This window comes from Pantherophis guttatus, chromosome 2 (genome assembly GCF_059756535.1).
Source record: "Pantherophis guttatus breed Tessera chromosome 2, ASM5975653v1, whole genome shotgun sequence".
In the NCBI taxonomy this organism is placed as follows: Eukaryota; Metazoa; Chordata; class Lepidosauria; order Squamata; family Colubridae; genus Pantherophis; species Pantherophis guttatus.
This window is the reverse complement of record NC_142064.1, coordinates 115,641,019-115,662,477: the sequence shown is the minus strand read 5'-3', so window position 1 is coordinate 115,662,477 and position 21,459 is coordinate 115,641,019. Positions and strand designations below refer to the sequence as shown.

General features: G+C 40.3%; 2 protein-coding genes across 6 annotated transcripts; both read left to right on the top strand.

Moving 5' to 3' along the window:
- The first annotated feature begins 760 nt into the window (after positions 1-760).
- Positions 761-9,119, top strand: YJU2B (YJU2 splicing factor homolog B). 5 transcript variants are annotated; one of them, XM_034434383.3, is made up of 11 exons: positions 761-939; positions 1,287-1,351; positions 2,383-2,419; positions 2,889-2,942; positions 3,365-3,447; positions 3,645-3,700; positions 6,090-6,150; positions 6,697-6,839; positions 6,916-7,088; positions 7,818-7,956; positions 8,418-9,119. In XM_034434383.3, exons 3-11 carry the CDS (start codon positions 2,417-2,419, stop codon positions 8,804-8,806), a joined length of 1,101 nt encoding a protein of 366 aa, XP_034290274.1. In that variant the 5' UTR covers positions 761-939; positions 1,287-1,351; positions 2,383-2,416; the 3' UTR covers positions 8,807-9,119. The 5 variants fall into 5 exon arrangements, with proteins under 5 accessions (XP_034290274.1, XP_034290277.1, XP_034290275.1 ...); XM_034434386.3 differs by having other exon boundaries at positions 824-939; positions 2,371-2,419; XM_034434384.3 differs by having other exon boundaries at positions 913-1,147.
- A 6,263-nt stretch (positions 9,120-15,382) lies between these two features.
- C2H19orf53 (chromosome 2 C19orf53 homolog) lies at positions 15,383-18,934 on the top strand. The gene is made up of 3 exons (XM_034434390.3): positions 15,383-15,613; positions 17,556-17,611; positions 18,734-18,934. Exons 1-3 carry the CDS (start codon positions 15,523-15,525, stop codon positions 18,872-18,874), a joined length of 288 nt encoding a protein of 95 aa, XP_034290281.2. The 5' UTR covers positions 15,383-15,522; the 3' UTR covers positions 18,875-18,934.
- The last annotated feature ends 2,525 nt before the right edge of the window (positions 18,935-21,459 follow it).

Here is a 21,459-nt window from a genome sequence, read left to right as displayed (position 1 = left end):
TCAGCCCTGGGAAGAAGGCAATGGCAAGCCTCTTCTGAAATCTTGCCGAGAAAACTAATTTTCTGTTAGTCCAGGCAGTCGCCAAGACTCCAAAGCACAAAAAAAAAAAACCCCACCCACAAACCCTTCAATAGGGGGCTTATTTCCTAACGAAATGCATGCCGGCGGATAGCTGTAAACATAATTGGATATTAAAACTACAAACAGATATCTCTGTAATAAAAGTTCCTCAACTAGATTTGGGTTCGAAGACAGCAACGTTCCGATTTGCTCTGCGGTTACCATACTTCCAAAAGGTAAAGGTTCCCTTCTCGCATATGTGCTAGCTAGTCGTTCCTGACTCTAGGGGGCGGTGCTCATCTCCGTTTCAAAGCCGAAGAGCCAGCGCTGTCCGAAGACGTCTCCGTGGTCATGTGGCCGGCATCACTAAACGCCAAAAGTGCACGGAACACTGTTACCTTCCCACCAAAGGCGGTCCCTATTTTCCTACTTGCATTTTTTACGTGCTTTAGAACTGCTAGGTTGGCAGAAGCTGGGACAGGTACCGGGAGCTCACCCCGTTTCGCGGCACTTAGGGATTCGAACCGCTGAACTGCCGACCTTCCGATCGACAAGCTCAGCGTCTTATCAAAAGGTACGCCTTCGCCAACTCCTCCCCCTCCCGGGTCATTTGACTACAATTCCCATAATCCCAGGCAGGCTCTTCGAACCTGCCATTGCCTTTTTGTTGCCCAAAGGATTCAAAGAACTACCTCCTCTCGGACCCAGCGCCTGCCCGCTTGCCGGCAGAAGCGACCTACGGTACTCTCGCGAGGAGAAGCCACGCAGAAACAGGATCCGGCGCCGGCAGCTAGATCGGGAGTCAAGCTGTTCTGGCGCGACCTGATGATGTAATCCGAAAGAGGCGGAGCCAAGAAGAGCAAGCCAAGGGTCGGGGAGGTTAGTGGACCAGTGTCCCCCCCCTCGCCGTTTCCCTTTAGGATTGTCCTCCTTATCCCGGTGGGGGCATATTCGGCTAGAAACCATTTTTGACCAAGCCTTAACACCGCCCCCATTCTTTCGGGACGGACAGAATGGGGATCCTTCCCTGGACAGTGGACACCTTATTGTTGGGCGTGTAGACCCCACATTTGAGGGCACGAGTGGGGTATGGTGTTGGCTCATTTCCTTCTGATGACTTTGGAAAGGGGATGGGGGAGTGCCTTGTTTGTGGGGACTGCTTCGTGGACGCGTACTGTAGATAGGAACTTTTCCCAAACTGATGTCCCTCGTCTTTTGCATTGCAGTATCCTGATTACCAACCAACTGGAGATGTTGGGAGTTGTATTCCCACCTTTCTGAAGTGCCTGAAGTAAGTGGCGATGGATATAACCATAAGGCAGGATTCACAACAACGCAGCGTGTTTCAACTTGTCAGTTAAAGGTGTTGGGGCTGCATTTGAGCCACCAGCTAAACTTGCTGATTGTGAAATTGTTTATAAACCCTTTCCTAATAAAATCCAAGTATTATGCTAATGTGTAAATCTATAATGGGTGACCACATTTTGGAAATTGTGAAGGAGTTGGAACAACCTTCACAACCTTGGTGCTTCCAAATTACGTTGGACATTAACTTCTATTATTTGCGTAACAATTGAGGATTATGGGATTGATGTCCAACATAACTGGAGGTCATGCATATGAAATGGCCTTATGGCACATTAGTCCTGAAGAACTGTATGGTAGGAGTATTATATGGATGTTGTAAATGTATTCATTGAACTCATACGCTTAATTTTGATGTAGGATGATAGCTAAAACCTAAGGCTTTGTAAAAGATGTTAGCTTTGAAAAGGTAGTTTTGTTCAGGGTCATGGAGAATTGTTCTTGGAGATTTGAGGGTTGTTTTTTAACCTATGATTGCTTAATGGATAATTTAATGGAAAGTGTTATATTCAGAAATAGTGTACACTTAAATATTGGAAGCCAGCAACAGGCAAGAAGAGTCAACTTCATTCCCTGCTTTTAGCATTTTAGAGGCATCTTGGTAACCCATCTTTGTGAGATGAGTAGCAAACAAATTTAATAAAAATAAATAAAATAAAATCATAGCTGTAAATGAGAAGAATTAATTCAGATCCATAATTAAGTTTTTGTGATACCTCTACCATATTTTTTAAAAAACTTCATTGTTGCATAGACTGTTGCTAAGCAATACTAAAGGTCTCACAATGCTCAGAGGCATAGTATTGTGTATTCATTACATGTTCTGTATTGGAATTATGGCATCAAAAGCAGGTTGTTTTGCTGAGACTAGCTAGCTATGGCTTGCGTGCTCCAAAAAGTGATGTTTTTTCATTTCAAGGGAATCCTAGAAATAACATTCTCTAGTTTTTCTCCTAGACTATCACTCTTGCCTGACTAAAGCACTATCACCATGGTAAGTGGATGCAGGATTTTGTATCAAATCCATAACTGCAATTTCTCTTCTCTCTTGAACCTCATGAGGATAGATCCAACTCCTTTTGCAACATATATAGTTACAGCTTACATTTAATAGCATTTATCCAATCCCACATTTCACAATCAGGGCCTCTGTGGAAATTTGACTTTGCTACAAACGCATTAATAGCTGTCATGGTGCTCTGTGCTGCCAAATATGAGCTAGTCCTTAATTTGCAAGAGTACCTAGAAGCCTGTGGCTTTTTTTGTCAAAGATTGTGATGACTATAAATGAAATAATGAAAAATACTTATTAAAGGGGTGCTTCCTATTTGGCAGTTTGGGGACTGAATCTGTGGTGGTACCATTTATATAAATTAACCTACCTCAGTCTGGAGAATGTTTATGCTCTTCAAATTGCTCAATTTACTATTAAACAACATGGCTTTGCCCTTGGTTTCTCACAGGGGGAAAGGAAAGGAGTCAACAAGTATTACCCACCTGATTTTGATCCAGCCAAGGTAAGAGGTCCATCTGGAATGTTGTAGTAGCTCAAGTTTGGGGGTGGGGGGGTGGGGGTGGCATATTGGGTCATAAAAAGGAATTTAAATAAATAGGGTTTATGCAGGATAACTTCCTATTGGATGGTGTATTTACAAGCTAAGATACAGGGTCAGTATTTGAATAGTGTCAGACACTTCAATAAGATAAAATAGAATTAAATGTAAGGGTTAAACTTTCTGGATTCTGTTTTTATGTATAGTTGTATAATTGGAACATCCACATAAGTGGAAAAGGAATTTCAGCCTTTTTGGCTCTTTTTTCTTCTTCTCATACCACAGCCAACAACACAGGCTTTTAATTGTTACCAGATATAGGTGGAAAGGTTTATGAAAGTAATATCTATGTACAAGAAGCTTAACCGACTTTATCAATCTTGCAGCATGGCTCCCTTAACAAGTATCGCAATAGCCATCCACTGCGGGAAAGAGCTCGTAAACTGTCCCAGGGCATCCTTATCATCAGGTAAGGCCACCTAGCCACATCTGTACTTAGAGCAGGAATTCTTGGGTTGCTGGAGGCAAGAAATGTTGACTACATCCTAGTCATAGCAAGGGAACATCGGAAGTAGTTCCCTTTCTATTCTTATTGTGCTTGTTCTCTTACTAAGTAAAATTCTGAATGTTTCTGCAACATGCATAAACATGTCACTTCTTTCCCAGATTTGAGATGCCCTATAATATCTGGTGTGATGGCTGCCAGAACCACATTGGGATGGGTAAGTATGGATATATCCCTCAAACAGTCCGGCATATAAGTAGTGATTGGGAGTTACATGCAGGAGAAAAAACTATTACTGTGTGACCACTATTTAGTAGTTAATTAAAGTGATACACATACACATCACTCAGTTTGATTAGATTTCCAACCAATATTTGAAATTCTCTTATACATTTTTGACAATTTATGCAGTGTCATGTACCAACAATCTTGTAAATTTATAAAAGGTCTCTTAAGGTTATAATTCAATGTAAATTTCAACCCTACTCTCCCATTAGCCCAACTCTTTTTTACTTTTTTTGCCCATTTTATCATACAGTCTTTAACTTGTTTGTCCTCTCTTTCCATTTTCAGTAAGAGTTTATAAATCCTAATAATAATATATTTATCATTTGCAGGGAGCTCTACATCAAGTTCAGTTTACCCTTTTCAAATTCATAATTGCTTTTATCTAACTTAAATCTTTCCATTAGCTGAGTGTAAGGAAACCAATAGTATGTGAAAAATTTCCAGCTCCAAGTTTTCTCATTTTTAAGTTAAACTCTCCTTTCTAAAAAAAAAGATCAAGTTAGTATAAGTTTTATCATTTTTGTTTAACTGTAATTTCCCTTCTAAAAAGGCTTCTTGGAGTGACAACTATAAAGAGATTTTATGAGACAGTTTTGCCTCCTATCTATTCCAAATTCTCAATATGTCATGTCAAAAAATGGTTTTTGAAATCTACATTAACCTTAACTTTGTCATACCACAAATAGCTTTGTCATCCAAATGTTAAATCATACCCTTCCAATTCCAATAACCTCTTATTTCTTAAAGTCACCTACTCTTTCATCCAAACTAAACAACAAGCTTAATACAATTTCAAATATAATACTCCTAGGCTCTCTCTTTCTGTAGCATCTTGCAGGAATTTATATTTAATTCTCAGTTTCTTGCCTCGTCAAATAAATTTAGAAATATCAGTCATCAGTATAGGTACTGTCTGAAATAAAAAGAAAAACATTCTAGGTAAAACATTCAATTTCACAGAAAACCTTTCCAACAATGGCAATTGTAATTTTTCCCATCTCAGCATATCCTTTTTAAATTTTGTTCCATATCTTAACATAGTTACTTTAAAACAACATACAGTTCATATTAGTGACAGTAACCCCCAAATTTAACTTTTTCTCAGTTTTAAAACCAGTTTTTTTTCATCAAAACATCTTGATTTTGTATAGTCATATTTTTAACAAATATCTTTGTTTTCTGGTTATTAATCTTAAAACCTGCTACCACACCAAAATCTTTTCATTTTTTCATCAAAGGTTTGATTCCTTTCATGGGAGCCTGTAAAATCAAAACCAGTTTGTCAATAAAATCTCTCAATTTTAAAAACTATTTTTTTTAAATTTTTAGGCCTATTTCTCATGTTGTCTAATGTCTATTCAAAACTTTCAAGAACCAAAACAAAAGGCACAGAGGACAATCTTATCTTGTCCCTTTCGGAATATGACATGGTTTAGTCAAATCACCATTAACTATAATTCAGGCTTTTGAGGGATGTACCGTATATATTGATTTGATTCCATGAATAAAATTCTCAGCATAGTTTAATTCTTCCAGGACTTTAAACAAGACGGACCAATTCAAATTGTCAAAAGCATCTAAAAAAATTATTGTAACTTGTTTTTCATCATTCTGTTGTAGATATTCTACTAAATACAACACAGCTCCCACATTATCTTTTTACTGCCTTGTAGGTAAAATACACATTGATCTTCATGGATAAACTTTCCTAAAAACCTTTTAGCCCGTTTGCCAGAATTGATGAGAACACTTTATAATCACTAAAGCCTCTCTTTTTATCAGCATTTCAGCCAATAGAATTGATTGATATTATTCAAATGTGTATATCCCTTTTCAATTATAACTTCAGAAATAAATCCCCAAAACCCCCAAATTCAATTATAAATCTAGAGTGAATTAGGTAGCATTCCAGTTTATGTAATAAGAAATCAGTAATAATCATGATGCTAAATGTAAAATGTTAAAACAGGAGGAATAGAATTCAAGGGCTTGGAGATCTGAACTCAGTTCTGGGTTGGTGGACTTGGCTTCCCTGAAACTTGTTTTGGCCAAACTTGTTTTTCCTATATCCTCTGGACCACATGAATGAGGCATACTATCTGAGGGTTATAGTCTGACCTATCAGCATGTTTCCAAATTTAAGGAAATTGGACTTGTTCCCAGGTGTAAGACAGGGGTCCTAAAGGCCTATTATGATGGAATGTTGGTATGGTAGTTTAAAACACATTCAGTGTGTTAGTAGGTTTCTAAGGAGAGTTTGTGGCCTATAAATACCTTATAGAAAGGTGAGATGTCCTTTCTTCACCTTGTTTCTGCAGGTGTTCGCTATAATGCGGAGAAGAAGAAGGTCGGTAATTATTACACAACTCCTATTTTCAGGTGGGTGCTCTGAAGACAGAAGAGACTATTGTCATTGATCATTTGGTGGACAGTGCCCTAGTGGGGAGTTGGAAAGGATCAGTCCAGCAGACGAAAAAGACTGCTGGTCAGGCTATATTATTCTGTGCTAGCATTTTTCACTTAACTTTCTCAATGGTAATTCAAGAAAGGGCAAATTCTTATAACCTAGCTGATTTATGCAATTCTGCATGGTTTGCTTTGTGATATGTAAGTCCACATCTATTAAACATACAAGAAGCACAAAACTGCATCCCAGAACCAAAGCTTGCTCAGTCTCCATCTAGTAACCAAAATGTCACAATGTACTGCTGGAGTGTACTTTGAGGCCATTTCTAAATCCACAATTTCTTAAAACGTTGAGTTCTGGCTGCTGAATTCTTTTAGATTGTGTGGTCAGTAATCCAGAACAAAGACAGATCTCCTTGGGGCTTGCATGAGAAAAGAGATATTTGGTGCTTCTGGCATTCATAGCCTCAGACCTGGTGTCCTCATTCCCCTCTTGCTGCATTGCATTTGGCTTTATAGGTTCCGTATGAAGTGCCACCTTTGCCCCAACTACATTGAGATGCAGACTGATCCTGCCAGTTGTGACTATGTCATTGTCAGTGGTGCCCGGCGCAAGGAAGAGCGCTGGGATGCTGAAGCTAGTGAACAAGTAGTGGCCACAGGTGAGTTTTGGGACCAGTAGCATCCTTGAGTATTCCTTTAACTGGGCCTGGCTTGATGTATGCGTCTGATTCTTAGCCCACGAGGAAAAGCAGAAGCTGGAGACAGATCCTATGTATCGATTGGAGCATGGCACACAGGATCAGAGCAAGCTTCAGCGAGCTCTCCCTACTCTCCAGAATATTCAGGAGGCTCAAAGTGCCTGGAAGGATGATTTCGCGCTCAACAGCCTTCTTCGGCGGAAATTCAGGGTAAATGATGGGAAGTTACAGTAGAGGAAGGGAGAAGGATTCCTTTGAATATTCCTAGAATTATGTTTCTAAAGTTCAGCAAATTAAAACAGAATAGAAGAACTGCAATTGCATTTCAAGTCATAATACATTTTTCTTTTTAAAAAATCTGATAAACTTTTCATTTATCATTTGTCATTTCCCATTATGATTGTACATCTCATTTTTTTAAAAAAGGATTGTTTCTGTATTCATCGTTCTTCCATCTTCCTCTATTCTGTTTCTCCTTTCAAAAGCTTTAAAAACAAATTCCATATTTTTATTTTCTATGGAGCACTTTTTCTTCATTTGTAATAGAAGTATAATAGAAGTATTTTCAAATTCAGGGTAGCAGGATTTTATGTTATGCTATTATATTGTTCTATTACATAAGCCACTTATATAACAACCAAATTTTATATAGAAAGTCATAATGTAGTAACTAGATAACCAAGCTAAAGACTGAAAAGGAATATATTGGATTAAAGTTGTGGACTTGTTCTTACTTTAATTTTCTTAAGCTTCTTTGGGATAGCTGGGCTCTTTGGAGGTAGTATTTAAAAAGCTGTCACTTTTATCCTGTATTGTATTTTTCAAACCTGTTTTCTCTTTGGCCTATGCTTTTTTTTTTCCTCTCCTGTTCCAGCTTCATGGCAATAGTAGGTGTGCCTCATATGTCGTGCTGCTTTTGTCCTTTTTCCCTTCTCATAGGAAGAGAAGAAAGTTCTGCAAGAAGAAGAGAAAAAAGACCTTGCTTTGCAGGCAAGAGCAAATTTAAGCATACCACTTGTGCAGGAAGCTGAAGAAGATCGGCATCTGGCAGCGCTCCTCAAGTACCAGAGCCTTGATTGTACGTAAAGGGGTCTTTGCAGGGGGAAGGGTGTGGGGCTCAAGGATGGAACTTTCTCATAGAAGAAAGTGTGCTTGACAAAGTGTCTCATTTGGTTGGCTGCACTGTAGGAGTTGCTTTTAAGAGGTGGGTTTGGATTGCTGCCCCCACATTCCAAACAGCGCTTCTTAATCTCCTTTAGTAATGCAAATACTAATTTTAACAAGACATACTATATATTTTGCTGGTTAATTGACTCTACACCTTTGCTGCCGTGAGTGTAATTTTTAATAATTGCTGAATTTCTGTTATCTTCCTCCATGCAACGATTATTTTTAGGACTTTTCCCTATAGAGGTGGGAAACTGCTCACCCTATATCCTGAATACAGAAATATACTAATAGAATGAGCTGAGTTTCATAACTAGACCTCAGTTAGTCCTATTTTCTGTCATTGTAACATGCTTACTTCTTCCTTTTCAGCCTATGAAGACAAACAGAAACAAAAACGCAATGAGATTGTGGATCGCCCATGGTTCTCAAGTTCCAAAACCAATGACACCATGAAAAAGTTGGCATTTGTTGGGAAATCACCATCTAGCAAATCCTTTGTACCTCTGAACAGCCTGGGTGTCGTGTGTCGGAAATCCAGGGATACCAAGCAAAGTTCCAGTGAAGGAGAGAGCAACACCTCTGATGCCCCAGCACAAGTCAACAGGCAGGACAGCGGAGCAAGTGAAATGCTCTTTGACTCTTCGGCTAGGCCTTCAGGAGGCTCCCAAATGGCTGAGGGGAGCCCTCCCTCTAGTTTTGCTACTTCTCTGGTTGCAGATTATTCAGATTCTGCATCTGGTTCAGAAGTTGAACTTTGAACCGAGTTTATGGATAGAGAGAAAATATGGCCGGAAATGATGTGCAAATCAGTGTCTTTTTTTCCTCCAAACAACAAAAGTACTTTTTGGAGTTGGTACATGAAGCAGTTGGAATATGTGAATAGAAGTGTGTGTGAGTCTATGTGTGTGTGTGTGTGTGAGAGAGAGAGAGAGAGAGAGAAGAGAGCGCATTCCATGGCTAACTACGTTTTGCTATCTTTTCTTATATCGTCTGCACTTGTTCCCCAATTATTTAAACATCAGCCCATTGTTTTGTCCCAAGTATCATAAAATAAATAGTGCTAGCTCCTTAGCCTTTCTTCTTTGTTGTGCCCAGAATATAACAGTTATATGCTATTAATTATAGGAACTGTGTGTTCCAGGAAGGAGGAAAGAAAGATAAAATGAAAGATCACCTAGATAAGTGTTTCATAAACTTTTTTGCACTCAGCTTTTATTTGTTTGGGTTATATTGGTATTTATCATATTAAAAATTTCATGTAACAGCTTAATTGGGTTTATACAGTAAGCTTATTTCGTTTTAGCCAGGGTGGATAGAAATTACTATCCACTAAAATCCAGTAATTTTAAAAAAATTACTTTTTTAAAAAAAGTTAAAAAAAATGATTTTCTAAAATTTAAATTGGATTTTTATTTTTATCAAATTTATTTTAATAAAATACTTTTGGAGTAAAAATCTTATTTCAACATAGTTTTCTATTTAAGATACATTAATAATTTCAAATTTATTCAGCATCAAATGAGCTTAGATATGTAGCATGAGGCTGTATATTCTGCAATACTGGGACTGTCAGTGGTGCCGCTGTGGGATAAAGATGACAGTTGCTCTTTAAAAAATATAATTTAAATTGAGTTGATTTAAATCAAGCCTTTTTACTAGTGATTTAAATCATGATTTAAATCGACTTGATTTAAATCAAATCCACCCTGGTTTTAGCATAATCATATTTGTAAAGGACAGCCTTCCGCAGCAGAGTTGTACTACTGTGTTTCCCTGAAAATAAGCCGTCCCCAAAAATATTTAACCACATGCTTTACTTTTTACTTTTATTATATTTATATACCGCCCTTCTCCTGGAGGACTCAGGGCATGAACAGCCATGGTAAAAACAGTATACAAGACAAAAATTTAAAAACTTAATAAAATAATTCAATCACTGGCCAAATTTAAAACACCCAGCTAAAATCGTTATTTTAGCGCAGCTGGTCCCCGCCATTTCCTTTGGTTAGGGTTAGGGAGACTGTCACTGCGTTATTTTATTTGCCAGCTGAACTCATTATTTCTGGACTATCTGACTTTCCGTACCTTGCCAAGAATTGTTATCAAAAACTACTACGCATGTCCATCCACCCACATTCCTTCACTTGCTTCACACTCTTTCCTTTGTTCTCCTGCCAGCAAGGTCCGGCTTGGACCGGCAGGAGACCTCGCTTGCCAAAATGTAACAATTAACTTTTCTTAGTTAGTGAGGTGTTTTATTTTCTTTATAACAAATAAATGAGTTTTATTAGAAACCTTTCTCGCATTTCTTTTCAGATTATTGCAACTTGGAATAAGCCTCGATTCATCTCCTCTAAACCAGGGTAATTAGTCCCAGAGCCAAACATGGGATTAATAAATGCCCTGACATCTGGTAGCAGAGGATGGTTTGATTTATGGCTTTTTCCTTGTTTTGTTACTTCTGATAAGAGCACATAGGCAATTAGTTTTTAGCTACTGAGGTACGCTAATTATTTTTGCTAAGATGCCGAAACAGAAGAAAAACAAACACAAAATGTATTTTGCTGAGAAGGTGGCAGAAAGGAGGTTTCCAGATTTCCAGCCCCTTACTACAGCCACACGCCTGGAACGAGAAGAAGCCATGGGAACAGAAATGGACGGAGATAGGACAGAAGCTGTTTTTGAAGATGATGATTTACGACTGAGGTCAGTAACATTTTCTTCTGATCTTCCAAGCTCTGAAAAAGTCTTCCCAGAACCTTCTGAATTTGTAACGCTCGGTGCAAGGCTAAAGCAAACTGCTGAGCAAAATTCCTCCCACGCAGAGAGAGAAACAATTCATTATTCTCCTCGAAGCTCTAAGCTCACCCTGGATGAGCTGGCCATGAAAGCCTTTCGTGACCGTATAAAACTCTATGAACAGCAGCTATCCCAGGCAAAAATGGCTATATCTATGTTTGAGCAAGATAAGGGAGATAACTTAAATTTTTCAAAAAGCGCCATATTGCCTTCTCCGGAGCCAAAGACACTCCCCCTGGTGGATTTTGTGTCAGGCCAATTAAGACAGAGGGCACTGCATACGTCACATGAAAGTCTCCCTGATCAAGTTACACATGTCTTACATAACCACTCCTACTCTAAAGCATACAATGCCACGTATGCAAAGCTGCCCAAAGGTGCAGCATCATCTGCTGGCGAAAGTAATTTACTACAGGAAGCTGAAATGCCACAAGTGTTTCCACAGGCCCAAACTCAAACACCCCCTGGTGGTGTTGGTGTCTTTTTAGATGGAACACAATTAAACTTAATGAAGCAAAGGCAAATGATTGCATCTCCAGCAGGTCATGCCAATATTGCAGCTCAAGCACAAATGGCAACTGGAATACAGCAGATTCCAGTGCATCAGCCACAGCAGCTACAAATGCCTGCATATGTGCCCCAGCCACAAGTGCAAAGAGGGCCACCTCCTGGCCCACCTCCAATGGCACAACCAAGACCATTTTTAGGTCCACAACAGGCACAGCAAATACCACAGGCATTTCTGCCAGCACAGCCAGCGTACCAAGTGCAGGCTCCTTACCAGGCATTTTCTGTCTCTCCACTAACTGGTGAGTCAAAACTAAAAATGTCAGGACACAATTACAAAGCCTGGGTCAGTGAGATTACACTATTGCTTCTTAGAGAAGGCACGCACTGTATGGTATTTAACCCACCTGCTCCACCTTGGACTTATGCAATAAGAGATTTAGAGATAAGGGCTCGCACAACATTATTGATGTCTATGGATACTGAACTGCAGGTCACTTTTCCACCAAATACAACAGCCCAACAAATTTGGGCTCAATTGGAAAATTGCTACAGGCCTATCTCAATTGAATCTTCATGTCTACTCATGTCTGAACTCCACGGTTCGAGATTGAAACATGATGAACAAATTGGAGGACATTTGACCAAACTGAAAGGTCTGAGAACAGAATTGAGAGAAAGAGGCCATAACATTGAAGATATTCAAATGATCAGCATCATTATTAACTCTTTGAATTATGAATGGAAAGATGCTGTTACAAAAATTAACCAAGTCCCAATTGCTCAACGCACAGTGGACAATGTCTGTAGACTTTTAATTGAAGAAGAGGCATTCATGTTGGCCACGCCACATTTGAGAGGACCACCCGCATCAAGAGCTCCAGCTAGACACCCCTTCCGAGGAAGGACCTACGCTCCAAGGATGCCAAGATGCTACACCTGCAATCGTGTGGGACATGCCACCCGGGATTGTCCCCAACGAGTTCCAGCTCCCGTCACACACCAGCCCAGAGGAACAGATTCCAGAGGCAGAGGCAGAGGCGGAAGACAAGGTCGTCGTGGTCCCCGGCGTGATCCACAAACTCCACTCGCCACATTGGCTTTAACCAATGATCCACAACCTCAACCTGAGTACGACAAACGACTCCTGTGGACTTTGGACAGTGGTGCAGCATTGCATGTTACCTACAGAAAGGAACTTTTCACAGAAATGCACGAGCCTGAACCAGAACTACGTGAACTTGATTCTTTTTCAAATCATCCTTGTCAGGTCAAAGGAAAAGGAACTGTTTATGTTGAAGAGCTCGATGCATTCATTCCTGATGTTTATTACATACCAACAGCAACCTGTAACTTACTTAGTCAGTGTCACTTGTCTAGAATGTTAAAGTTCCAGGTTCACCACCTGGAAAAAGCAAGTTACATAGTTAAAGATGGAGATATTGTTGCTGAAACCATATTAATTGGTGGTGTTTATTACTTAAAGCCAAAGCCTAAAACACAAACACAGGCAAGTATACAAACTCCAAAAAGGGAAGGCACAGGCCCAGAGAGAGATGCTCCAGAGAGAGATCCTGTTGCTACCCCTAAGGTTCCTAAAGCCAACAAAAATAGAATTGGTAAACAGGTTGCTCAGAGCAAGCCTGAGGTTCCGCATAAAAATGTTAATGTTGAGAATTCACTAACTGGTAAACCTTTGCATTCCAGGTGTATCCATAAATGGCATTTATGTCTGGAAAGTGGAGCCCCGTCTTGCTCCATGCACCCCAAAATAATACCTCCCCGAAAATAAGGTCAAGTGCTTATTTCAGGGTTCAAAAAAATATAAGACAGGATCTCATTTTCGGGGAAACACGGTAGTAACTTAATGAACACATGCATGTGTTTTTTCTAGCAGGAATATGGAAATGTTTCCCTTCTGGCAATTTTTTTTTTTTTTTAACTTCTGAGGGTCTGGGATATGTTGGAAAATTTCCATTCTAGTACTAATCAAACTGTTCGGGTGCTCGGCCCAGCAAACCAAACCGATGCTGACTTCAGTTGAGATGATGTTTGTAAACCATGGTTAAAAACTTCCTGTATATTACAGATACCACTTCACTGATCCAGATTGACTGCTATTTGGAAACAACTAAAAAACAAGCTGAAGTTATAGCATAGCAGCTTTCTAAGCAGCTTTCTAGTTATTTGATTTAAATTTTTATTATAAAATAAAATACTTTTATTATAAAAGCTATCCATATTTTTCAATTAAATACAAAGGAACCATCCTGCTAAACTCTAAGCCTGTGATGGTGAACCTATGGCACGAATGCCACAGGTGGCATGCAGAGCCATATCAGTGGGCACGTTGCCCTAGCTCAGCTGATTTTTGGGCCTTCCAGGTCCACCAGAAGTTGGGAAAAAGGCTATTTCTGGCCTCCGGAGGTGTGTGGAAGGCCGTTTTCACCCTCCCCAGGGTCCTAGAAAGGCTCTGGAGCCTGGAGAGAGCGAAAAAACAGGCCTACTGGGCCCACCGTGCCATTGCATGCCAAAAGCAGGAAGAGTGCAGGGGTGTCACGTGCGCATGTGCGGGGGGGCAGGCGGGGCGCACTGAATTATGGGTTTGGGGACGTGTGGCCGGGACCCCCGCAATCGCCCCGCTTTTGGCACACGATAGCAAAAAGGTTAGCCATCACTGCTCTAAGCAATTAAAAAAACACTTGTAGACCTATAAGGGTGAGCTCTCCCCCAAGTTTTTACAGTTCATCTAAAGACATCTTCAGAGATTACAACAATTTAGATCTGAAAAAGATAGTTGGAAAGCCATCTATAAATTGCATCTGATGAAATGAGTTGCAATTCAGGAATGTTTATGCCTTTTAATAAAACTTTTTAAGTCAGAAAAGGCCTGCCAGACTCCTAAACTGAAAGAGCAATTCTGATGTTCCTGTTCAAGCTTCACAAGAGCCAAATACAATACTGAACATAACTAGGACTGCCATTCAGACTAGGATGGTTTGATGGTCAATCAGGTAAGATATTGCATATGTCTGATAACTGGATCATGGAAGATACTCTGACGGTACAAAGAAAAACTCAAGAAGTTCTCTGTCACATGCCTATTACTGGCAAAGGAATCATTAATCAGGATTAAGCATCTTCAAGGGATCTTAAACTGGGCAAAAAGCCTCGCTCACTGGAAAAAGTTAAAATTTTAGGAGATACCAATAGCATTTTTTAATAGAACTGCTAGTGCATCCTCTGTCCAATCAGCCTGAATTCTTACACAGTCAAGGGGAAAAGTGTTTGACCTTTTTCACTGAACTCAACGTTGGAAATGTTACACCTGCATTCTCAGTAGGATTCTGCTTTAATTATAAGCACATGATCATTTTAAAGAAGTGGTATAAATCTGATTTTGTCTGCTTGACTGAGGGATGAGTATTTTTTCTTCTTCTTGATCAGCAACAGTTCTGCACCGCAGGTAACAGCAATCTCTAGGAGGATAGAGAACTGATGCACTGGTTCTCTAGCTATCCCTGGATTAGAATAGTTAGTGCAGACATGGAATTAATCATGTCAGACCAGAAACAAGAACTTTCCATAAATAGCAATGTTAATTCGTGTTGACACTATTATTTCAACCTTGCCAAAGGGCTTAAATCCAATAGAGGCTGTGACAAAGCTTTCCAGCTAGAAAACAAAGAGGCTGCCGAGAAATGAAACTCAATTCGTGTAAAAAACCTGCCGTTTCTCTGGGCGAAGTGACAAGTGCAGTAACGTGGTCGTTTAGCCACGGGATCCAACGCAACACTTCTGGGAAAAGAAGCAAATCACGTCTCCCACAACCAAATTGTCCTCCTATGACCCTTATGGGTTAGCCACGAACAAATAATGGTTTGGTAGTTGTGGCCCACTAACGGTTGCTTCTGTTGCCGTCGGCATCGACCCCCTTCCAAATCGTCAATCAAAAAGCAAATGCTTTTGCAAACACCAATGCAAAGCACTGTCGCTTTTGCTCCCAACTTCGCGGCTGCGCCTAAACAGCTAAACTCTTTGGCGGCGGCAGCGACGCTTTCTATCCCAGCAGCGCCTGGGCAGTTCCGGCTCTGCTTCTCCGTTGAGTTCTCGTGAGTGGGGGAGAGGTGGACGAGCCGGACGGGAGGCGGAGAAATCACTGGGATCGATGGCTCAGGGCAAGCAGAAATTCAAGGCGCGCAAGACGGCCGCTGCGGGGAAGAAGGCGGCTGCTGTTGCCCGCGGACCTCGCAAAGGAGGTATAGCTGGGAAAAGGCGCCGAGGGGGGGTGGAGGGAGAGATGGGGGGGGGGCGGCTGGACTGGTAGCGCTAGCCTTGCTTCGTCCGTAAACAGGAAGGAGGCTGAGAGTCACCCATCTTTCTTTTGGTTCGTAGGAAGAGCGGGGTTTTTATACCAGGGCTCTCCAACCTTGGCAACTTTGAGACTTGTGGACTTCAACTCCCAGAATTCCTCAGCCAGCTTGGCTTTGCAGGCTGAGGAATTCTGGGAGTTGAAGTCCGCAAGTCTTAAAGTTGCCAAGGTTGGAGAGCCCTGTTTTATACATTCTGGTTAAGCAAAATCTAGGTAGGATAAGGGTGAGGTGGAGCTTCACAGTGTTTCACTTGGACATGTTTCGGTTTTATTGCAGCACTCTGTGGCTGTGACTGTGGTGGTAATAAACTTTGTGTCAGCAATGTTACCATCTAGGTCGGGTGAAATCCAGCAGGTTCTGGAGAACCCTTAGCGGAAATTTTGAGCAGTTCAGAGAACCGGCAAATACCATCCCTGTCTGGCCCCAGAGTGGGGTGGGAATGGAGATTTTGCAGTATCCTTCCCCTGCCATGCTCACCAAGCCATGCCCACCAAACCACACCATGCCCACTAAGCCAGCCCACAGAACCGGTAGTAAAAAAAATTGGCTTTCACCACTGATCTCGGTTCTAATCGATGAACGAATAGCAGTCGGGCACAGCCCTCATCGTCATTGGGGTCGTCTCAGTATTTATGGAATGCCTGAAAGTTTGTTGCAGCTATAAGCTATACCCTAATCTTCAGAAAGCCCCTTTACTTCCTTGAGGCTTCAGTTTAAGCACTTCTTGGGAGTGAAAGTTGTGACAGAGGCAAGGCAGATAGACGCATCTTTGAGATGCGCTTTACTGTAGGGCAGTATTCCTCAAATCGGGCAACTTTAAGAGGTGTGGACTACAACTCCCAGAATTCCCCAGCCATGTATGCCTGGCTAGGGAATTCTGGAAGTTGGTCCATGCGTCTTAAAACTGCCCAGTTTGAGAAAGACTGCTTTAGTGCATCAAAGATAATGCATCTTATTTAGGCAGGTTGTGGATAATCCATGTACCCCTCAGGCTTCATATTCTTAGGTAGGACTGAGTTCAGATCCCTGCAGTTATGAAGTTCTCTGAATGGCCTTTGGTTCACTTGCTGTCTCTAAGCTTCATTTACCTTAAAGACTGCTCTAAAAGGGGATGTGGGGCAACCATCATACACAGTGCTTGAAGCTGTTTAAGGGTAACACAAAAAACAAAGTGTTGTGGAATTGAAGCAGAGAAGTAGCCTGCTTAGTCAGCACAGTTACTGTATTTTTAAAAACAGCTTTGAGGGGTCTTTGGTGCTTGGTTTCATCACCTAAACTAGTCTAACATCACTAGCACTGATGATGTTACCTAGTTTGAATAATGAAACATCTGCAAGAAAATAATCAAGCTCAGAGAGCACTGAGGACCCATCATTTCAGCCCTGAGCTACAGAAGTTCTCCTTTATTGACGCCAACTTTGGTTAGTGCAAGTTTGCATGATCCTTAGGGCTGTTATGGAAGCTTTCTAAACACAACCTTTGCAAACACTCTTCCATTTATTCATTTGGTTTTTAAAAAATACTTTGAACAACAACAGTGGTTGTGTAGCACACAGTGTGCTAAAGAGCTTTTTCAGAGTGGCAGTAAGAACATGTGTTGGACAGATTGTACCCTAAACACCAGCCACTCCCCCAATCTGGTGCTCTCCAGATGCGGTTGGATTCCTTCACAGACTGCAAAATATGGGAAATAAGTTTTCCATACCTGGAAGGCACCATGTTGTGGAAATCTAACAAATGTAATAGCAATTACATGTAATGTAGTTTTTTTCATGAAACATTGATGCAAGAACAAAATATATATTAATTATTTGGTTCCTCTCAACAGGTCGTGTAATTGCGCCGAAGAAAACCCATGTGATCCAGCAACAGAAAGTGAAAAAGGTGTTTTGTCTCTCATTCTCAGCCCTTTGTCCACCAATAATTGCCTTCGTTGGCACAGATTTTGTTTTTCCTGCAAATTATGAATGTGACATAATTCATATTTGTATCCTTTTTTGAACTTAAATAGCTTAGCCTGTTATCTATGGTCTGGTAACTACTGCACAAGTGTAGCTCTGGAAGACGGTTCAAAACTTGTGGTGCATACAAAATTGGCAGAATTTTTAATTAGACAGCTGACTATGAAGATGTCTGTAGAACTTCATTAACTGTCTTTTTGTTTGTCAATACAATTTAAAGTGCTGGTGCAGTTTTTCAGACCCCATATGGGTACTGAAAAGGAGTACTGTATTTACTCCCATAGTAACTTGCATACGTGTTAAAAACATGCTGATGCTCCTGGTAGGTGCAGTCTAGTCTTTTAATATATAGGTACCAGAAGCCAAATTTATTTTTTTTATTTATTATCAAATTTATAGACCGCCCTTCTCCCGAAGGACTCAGGGCGGTGTACAGCCAAAGTAAAAAACGTAGATACAAACATTAAAAACAATTTTAAAATATATATATAAATTTGGCCCCAAAGTTAAAAAACAATAACAAAACATATTAAAAACATTTAAATGGAGTCTTTTGTCTGGCCTCTATTCAAAATCATACTTCGTAACACCAGCAAATATGAAGATATTGCTATTGTGTAATATCCAAGGTCAGCTGTATGAAGAACTCTCATTTTGCCTAATGGCAGAGCTGGATTTGATGATGTATGAAGGGTTTTTCCACTCAAGTACATTGTCTACAAAACTTTCTTCCCAGGGTGCTTTCCTGGTCTTAAATTTCTGACATTAGGAAAACCTTTTTCAAAAATCCTTGTAAATATAAATATTTTTGGATTCAGATTGCTATTTTCCTTTTTGTTTAATGTTACTCTGCTGATTTAATGTGTATTTTATGAAGGACAACCGAATAATACAAAAAGATCCTGCTTCATAGGGAGTTGAAAAGTACCTTTGTTCATAAATCTAGCAAGACACTTGAACATAAATAACATTTATTGCTTAATTGTCATGAGTTGCCTAACTGTCATTCTATAAACTGGGCCTTTCTCTCTTCCTTTCTCTGCAGAATCTGGAGGTTACCATCCGTAAGAAGATTGAGCATGAGGTGGTAATGAAGGCCAGCACTAAGTTAGCCAAGAAACTTAGTTTGTTGAAGGCCCCCAAAGTGGAAACAAAGAAAGATCCAGGCCACTCTAGCAAGTCTTAACAATGTTTCATGGACTGAAATTGGTGATTGTGGCCTGCAATACATTTCAGCTTGACTGTGTCCATGGTATCTGTGATTTTGTTGGGTGATCATCTAGTGCAGAGGTGTTAAACTCAAGGATCTGGCCCGCGGGATGCTTAAATCTGGCCCATGGGTCAGCCTGGAAATATGAAAGGATCAGCCTGCTGTGCCTCTGCCAGCTAAAATGGGCTGCATTTTCGGCCAGCAGAGTGCTGCTGAAGGCCGGGGAGGCCGAAAACAGGGCAGAAGGGGCCATGGGCGGCTCCCCCACACTCCGTTTTGGCCGGCAGGGTACTGCAGACAGCATTTGTCCCGTCTCCTCTCCCCTCTCCCCCAGCCCGCAGAGGAGAACTACAATGCCGATCCAGCCCTTGAAGAAATCCAGTTTGACATCCCTGATCTAGTGTGTTACATGTTTCAGTTGGAAGAGATAAAGAGTTTTCTTCTACATAAGAATCCACCTGGTTAGTTCCTTGCCTGATACTGGATTGTGGGCTAATACAATAGGTATTAGATTCCTTTCCAACTTGACTTACTCGAGTTTCAAGTTTTCCTCCTTTGTTTTGGGGATTATGATTTCAGTGAAAGTTACTTCACTTTCATTCTAGTGTGACCTGGGCCAGATTTGCTACTGGCTTAATTGTATTAGAGCAGAAAGGAGGATCTCATATGAGTATCCAGTGGGGTAGCATAATAACTCATGAGTTCTTACGTGATGATTATCTGTTGATAATCTACTTTAGTTTAGGGCTAGGGCAGCATGTTTCTAATTGGCCCTTGGTCATATGGCACTAGGAAGTATGATATTCACACCAAAGAAGGGCCACTAGATTCCATTTCCCTGCTGGAAATGAAACACTGGTCTATTCATATGATCTAAATTCTGCAAAACAGAGGTTTAGGTTCATTCATATTGTCTTACAGCAGGGGTGGGCAAATATGGCCCCTTTATGATCTGTGGACTTCAACTTCCATAATTCTTGAGCCAGCTTGGCTGTCTCAGGAATTCTGGGAGTTGAAGTCCACAGGTTGTAAAAGGGCCACATTTCCCACCCCTGCAGGTACTTAGAACTGACATACAGGCTATTACAGAACCACAGAATTTAGTGTGTTTACATCAGGCATGCATTCGCATCTCTGTGTTCAGTTTTGAACATAGGAGCAGAAATTGCAAAAGTTCTCGTCTCTCTGCTTTCACCTGTTGCCTTCTGATCACTATACCATACGCGTGATGCTTTTCTGCTTGCTGATTCTTGTCCTATTTATCTCATCCTACATCTGCTTATTGTAGTTGAACCCTCCTGCCCCCACAAATTGCATAGATAGATTTAATAAACTACATGAGGTCAAAATGATGGCATGTGTGCACTGGCATCATCCTGCAGTTGCTCACATTTCATACTTGTGTCACATTGTCTGAGGCAAGTAACAAATTGTGATTTTGATATGATATCGTTAGCATTACACACATGTCATTCTTTGCCCCCTTCCTGCAGATATCCAAATTAGTTCAATAGTGCAAGCTGTTAATCTTTCAGTATATTTTACCACACTTTAAAGTACTCTAGAGAACAACTGAGAACTATGGTGTCTTTTCTAATCAGGAATCCACCCCTCTCCTTTTAAAGAAGTTTAATTGCTGCAAATGTTTGCTTATAAGTAAACTTTGCCTGCGTTAAAAAAGTAATATAGGAAGTACATTCTTAATTAGGTAAATATATTTAAACTGTACTAAACTGTCGGTTATTCTGTACTTTGGTTAATTACATGCTTACCAAATTAAAAGATTTAAAGAATGTATAAATATCCTAAAGTGAGTATAACAGAATATTTTTATCATGGTCACTGACAAAATAAAAACACTTTAAGCAAAAAAAACCACATTAAAAATAAAGTAAAAACAGAACAAAATAAAATATTACAATTGGTGCTAGGCTATAAAGTCTGCCTAATATAAGCAGTATAACAAAATTTAGTTACAGTACATTCAAGGAGATTGAGTCTAAAAGATCAAAATTTCCCGGATGTTTAAAATGATGTATAAATCTGCAATATTCTGCTTGTGCACTTTCTGGATATTAGCTATTGCAGGCAATAGGGTGCTGGATCAAAACAAATGTTTTTTTGTTTATTGAGCAAATAGGATATTGGCAAAACAGAAATACTTTAAAGCTCTACTGAAGAGCAATGCTTCATTATGCAGGACTGTGTTTGCAATGTGCTTGAAGGGCAAAATTATTCCAAGAACAAACCCCCTCCCCATCTTCCTTTAGAGTAAAGTTTGGAGAGGAGGAAGAAAGCAGGAGAATGTATCAATGTGTCTCAGTCCTTTGGAACTGCTACTTGATATCTTGGCAGCATCCCCATTCTAGTTTGCCTCCTGTCTTCTGAAGAGTTTCCTCGTTTTTTAAAAAATAAAGTTGGGCTTGGGTATAAATATGTCCCCCTTTCTCTCCCCTCTCCCAATAAAGAAACAAGGGGGAAAAAGATAAAGGAATGGGGGATGTTTCTTGAATACAGGATTTTGGAAAAGTGAAGGAAGGATACAGAAACCTTGGAAATGG

Coding starts and splice junctions, on each gene's coding strand:
- YJU2B (XM_034434383.3), top strand. Junction 3,701..6,089: donor CCAGAACCACATTGGGATGG/GTAAGTATGGAT, acceptor TTGTTTCTGCAG/GTGTTCGCTATAATGCGGAG. Junction 6,840..6,915: donor TGAACAAGTAGTGGCCACAG/GTGAGTTTTGGG, acceptor TCTGATTCTTAG/CCCACGAGGAAAAGCAGAAG.
- C2H19orf53 (XM_034434390.3), top strand. CDS start 15,523: ATGGCTCAGGGCAAGCAGAAATTCAAGGCGCGCAAGACGGCCGCTGCG. Junction 15,614..17,555: donor CCGCGGACCTCGCAAAGGAG/GTATAGCTGGGA, acceptor TCCTCTCAACAG/GTCGTGTAATTGCGCCGAAG. Junction 17,612..18,733: donor AGCAACAGAAAGTGAAAAAG/GTGTTTTGTCTC, acceptor CTTTCTCTGCAG/AATCTGGAGGTTACCATCCG.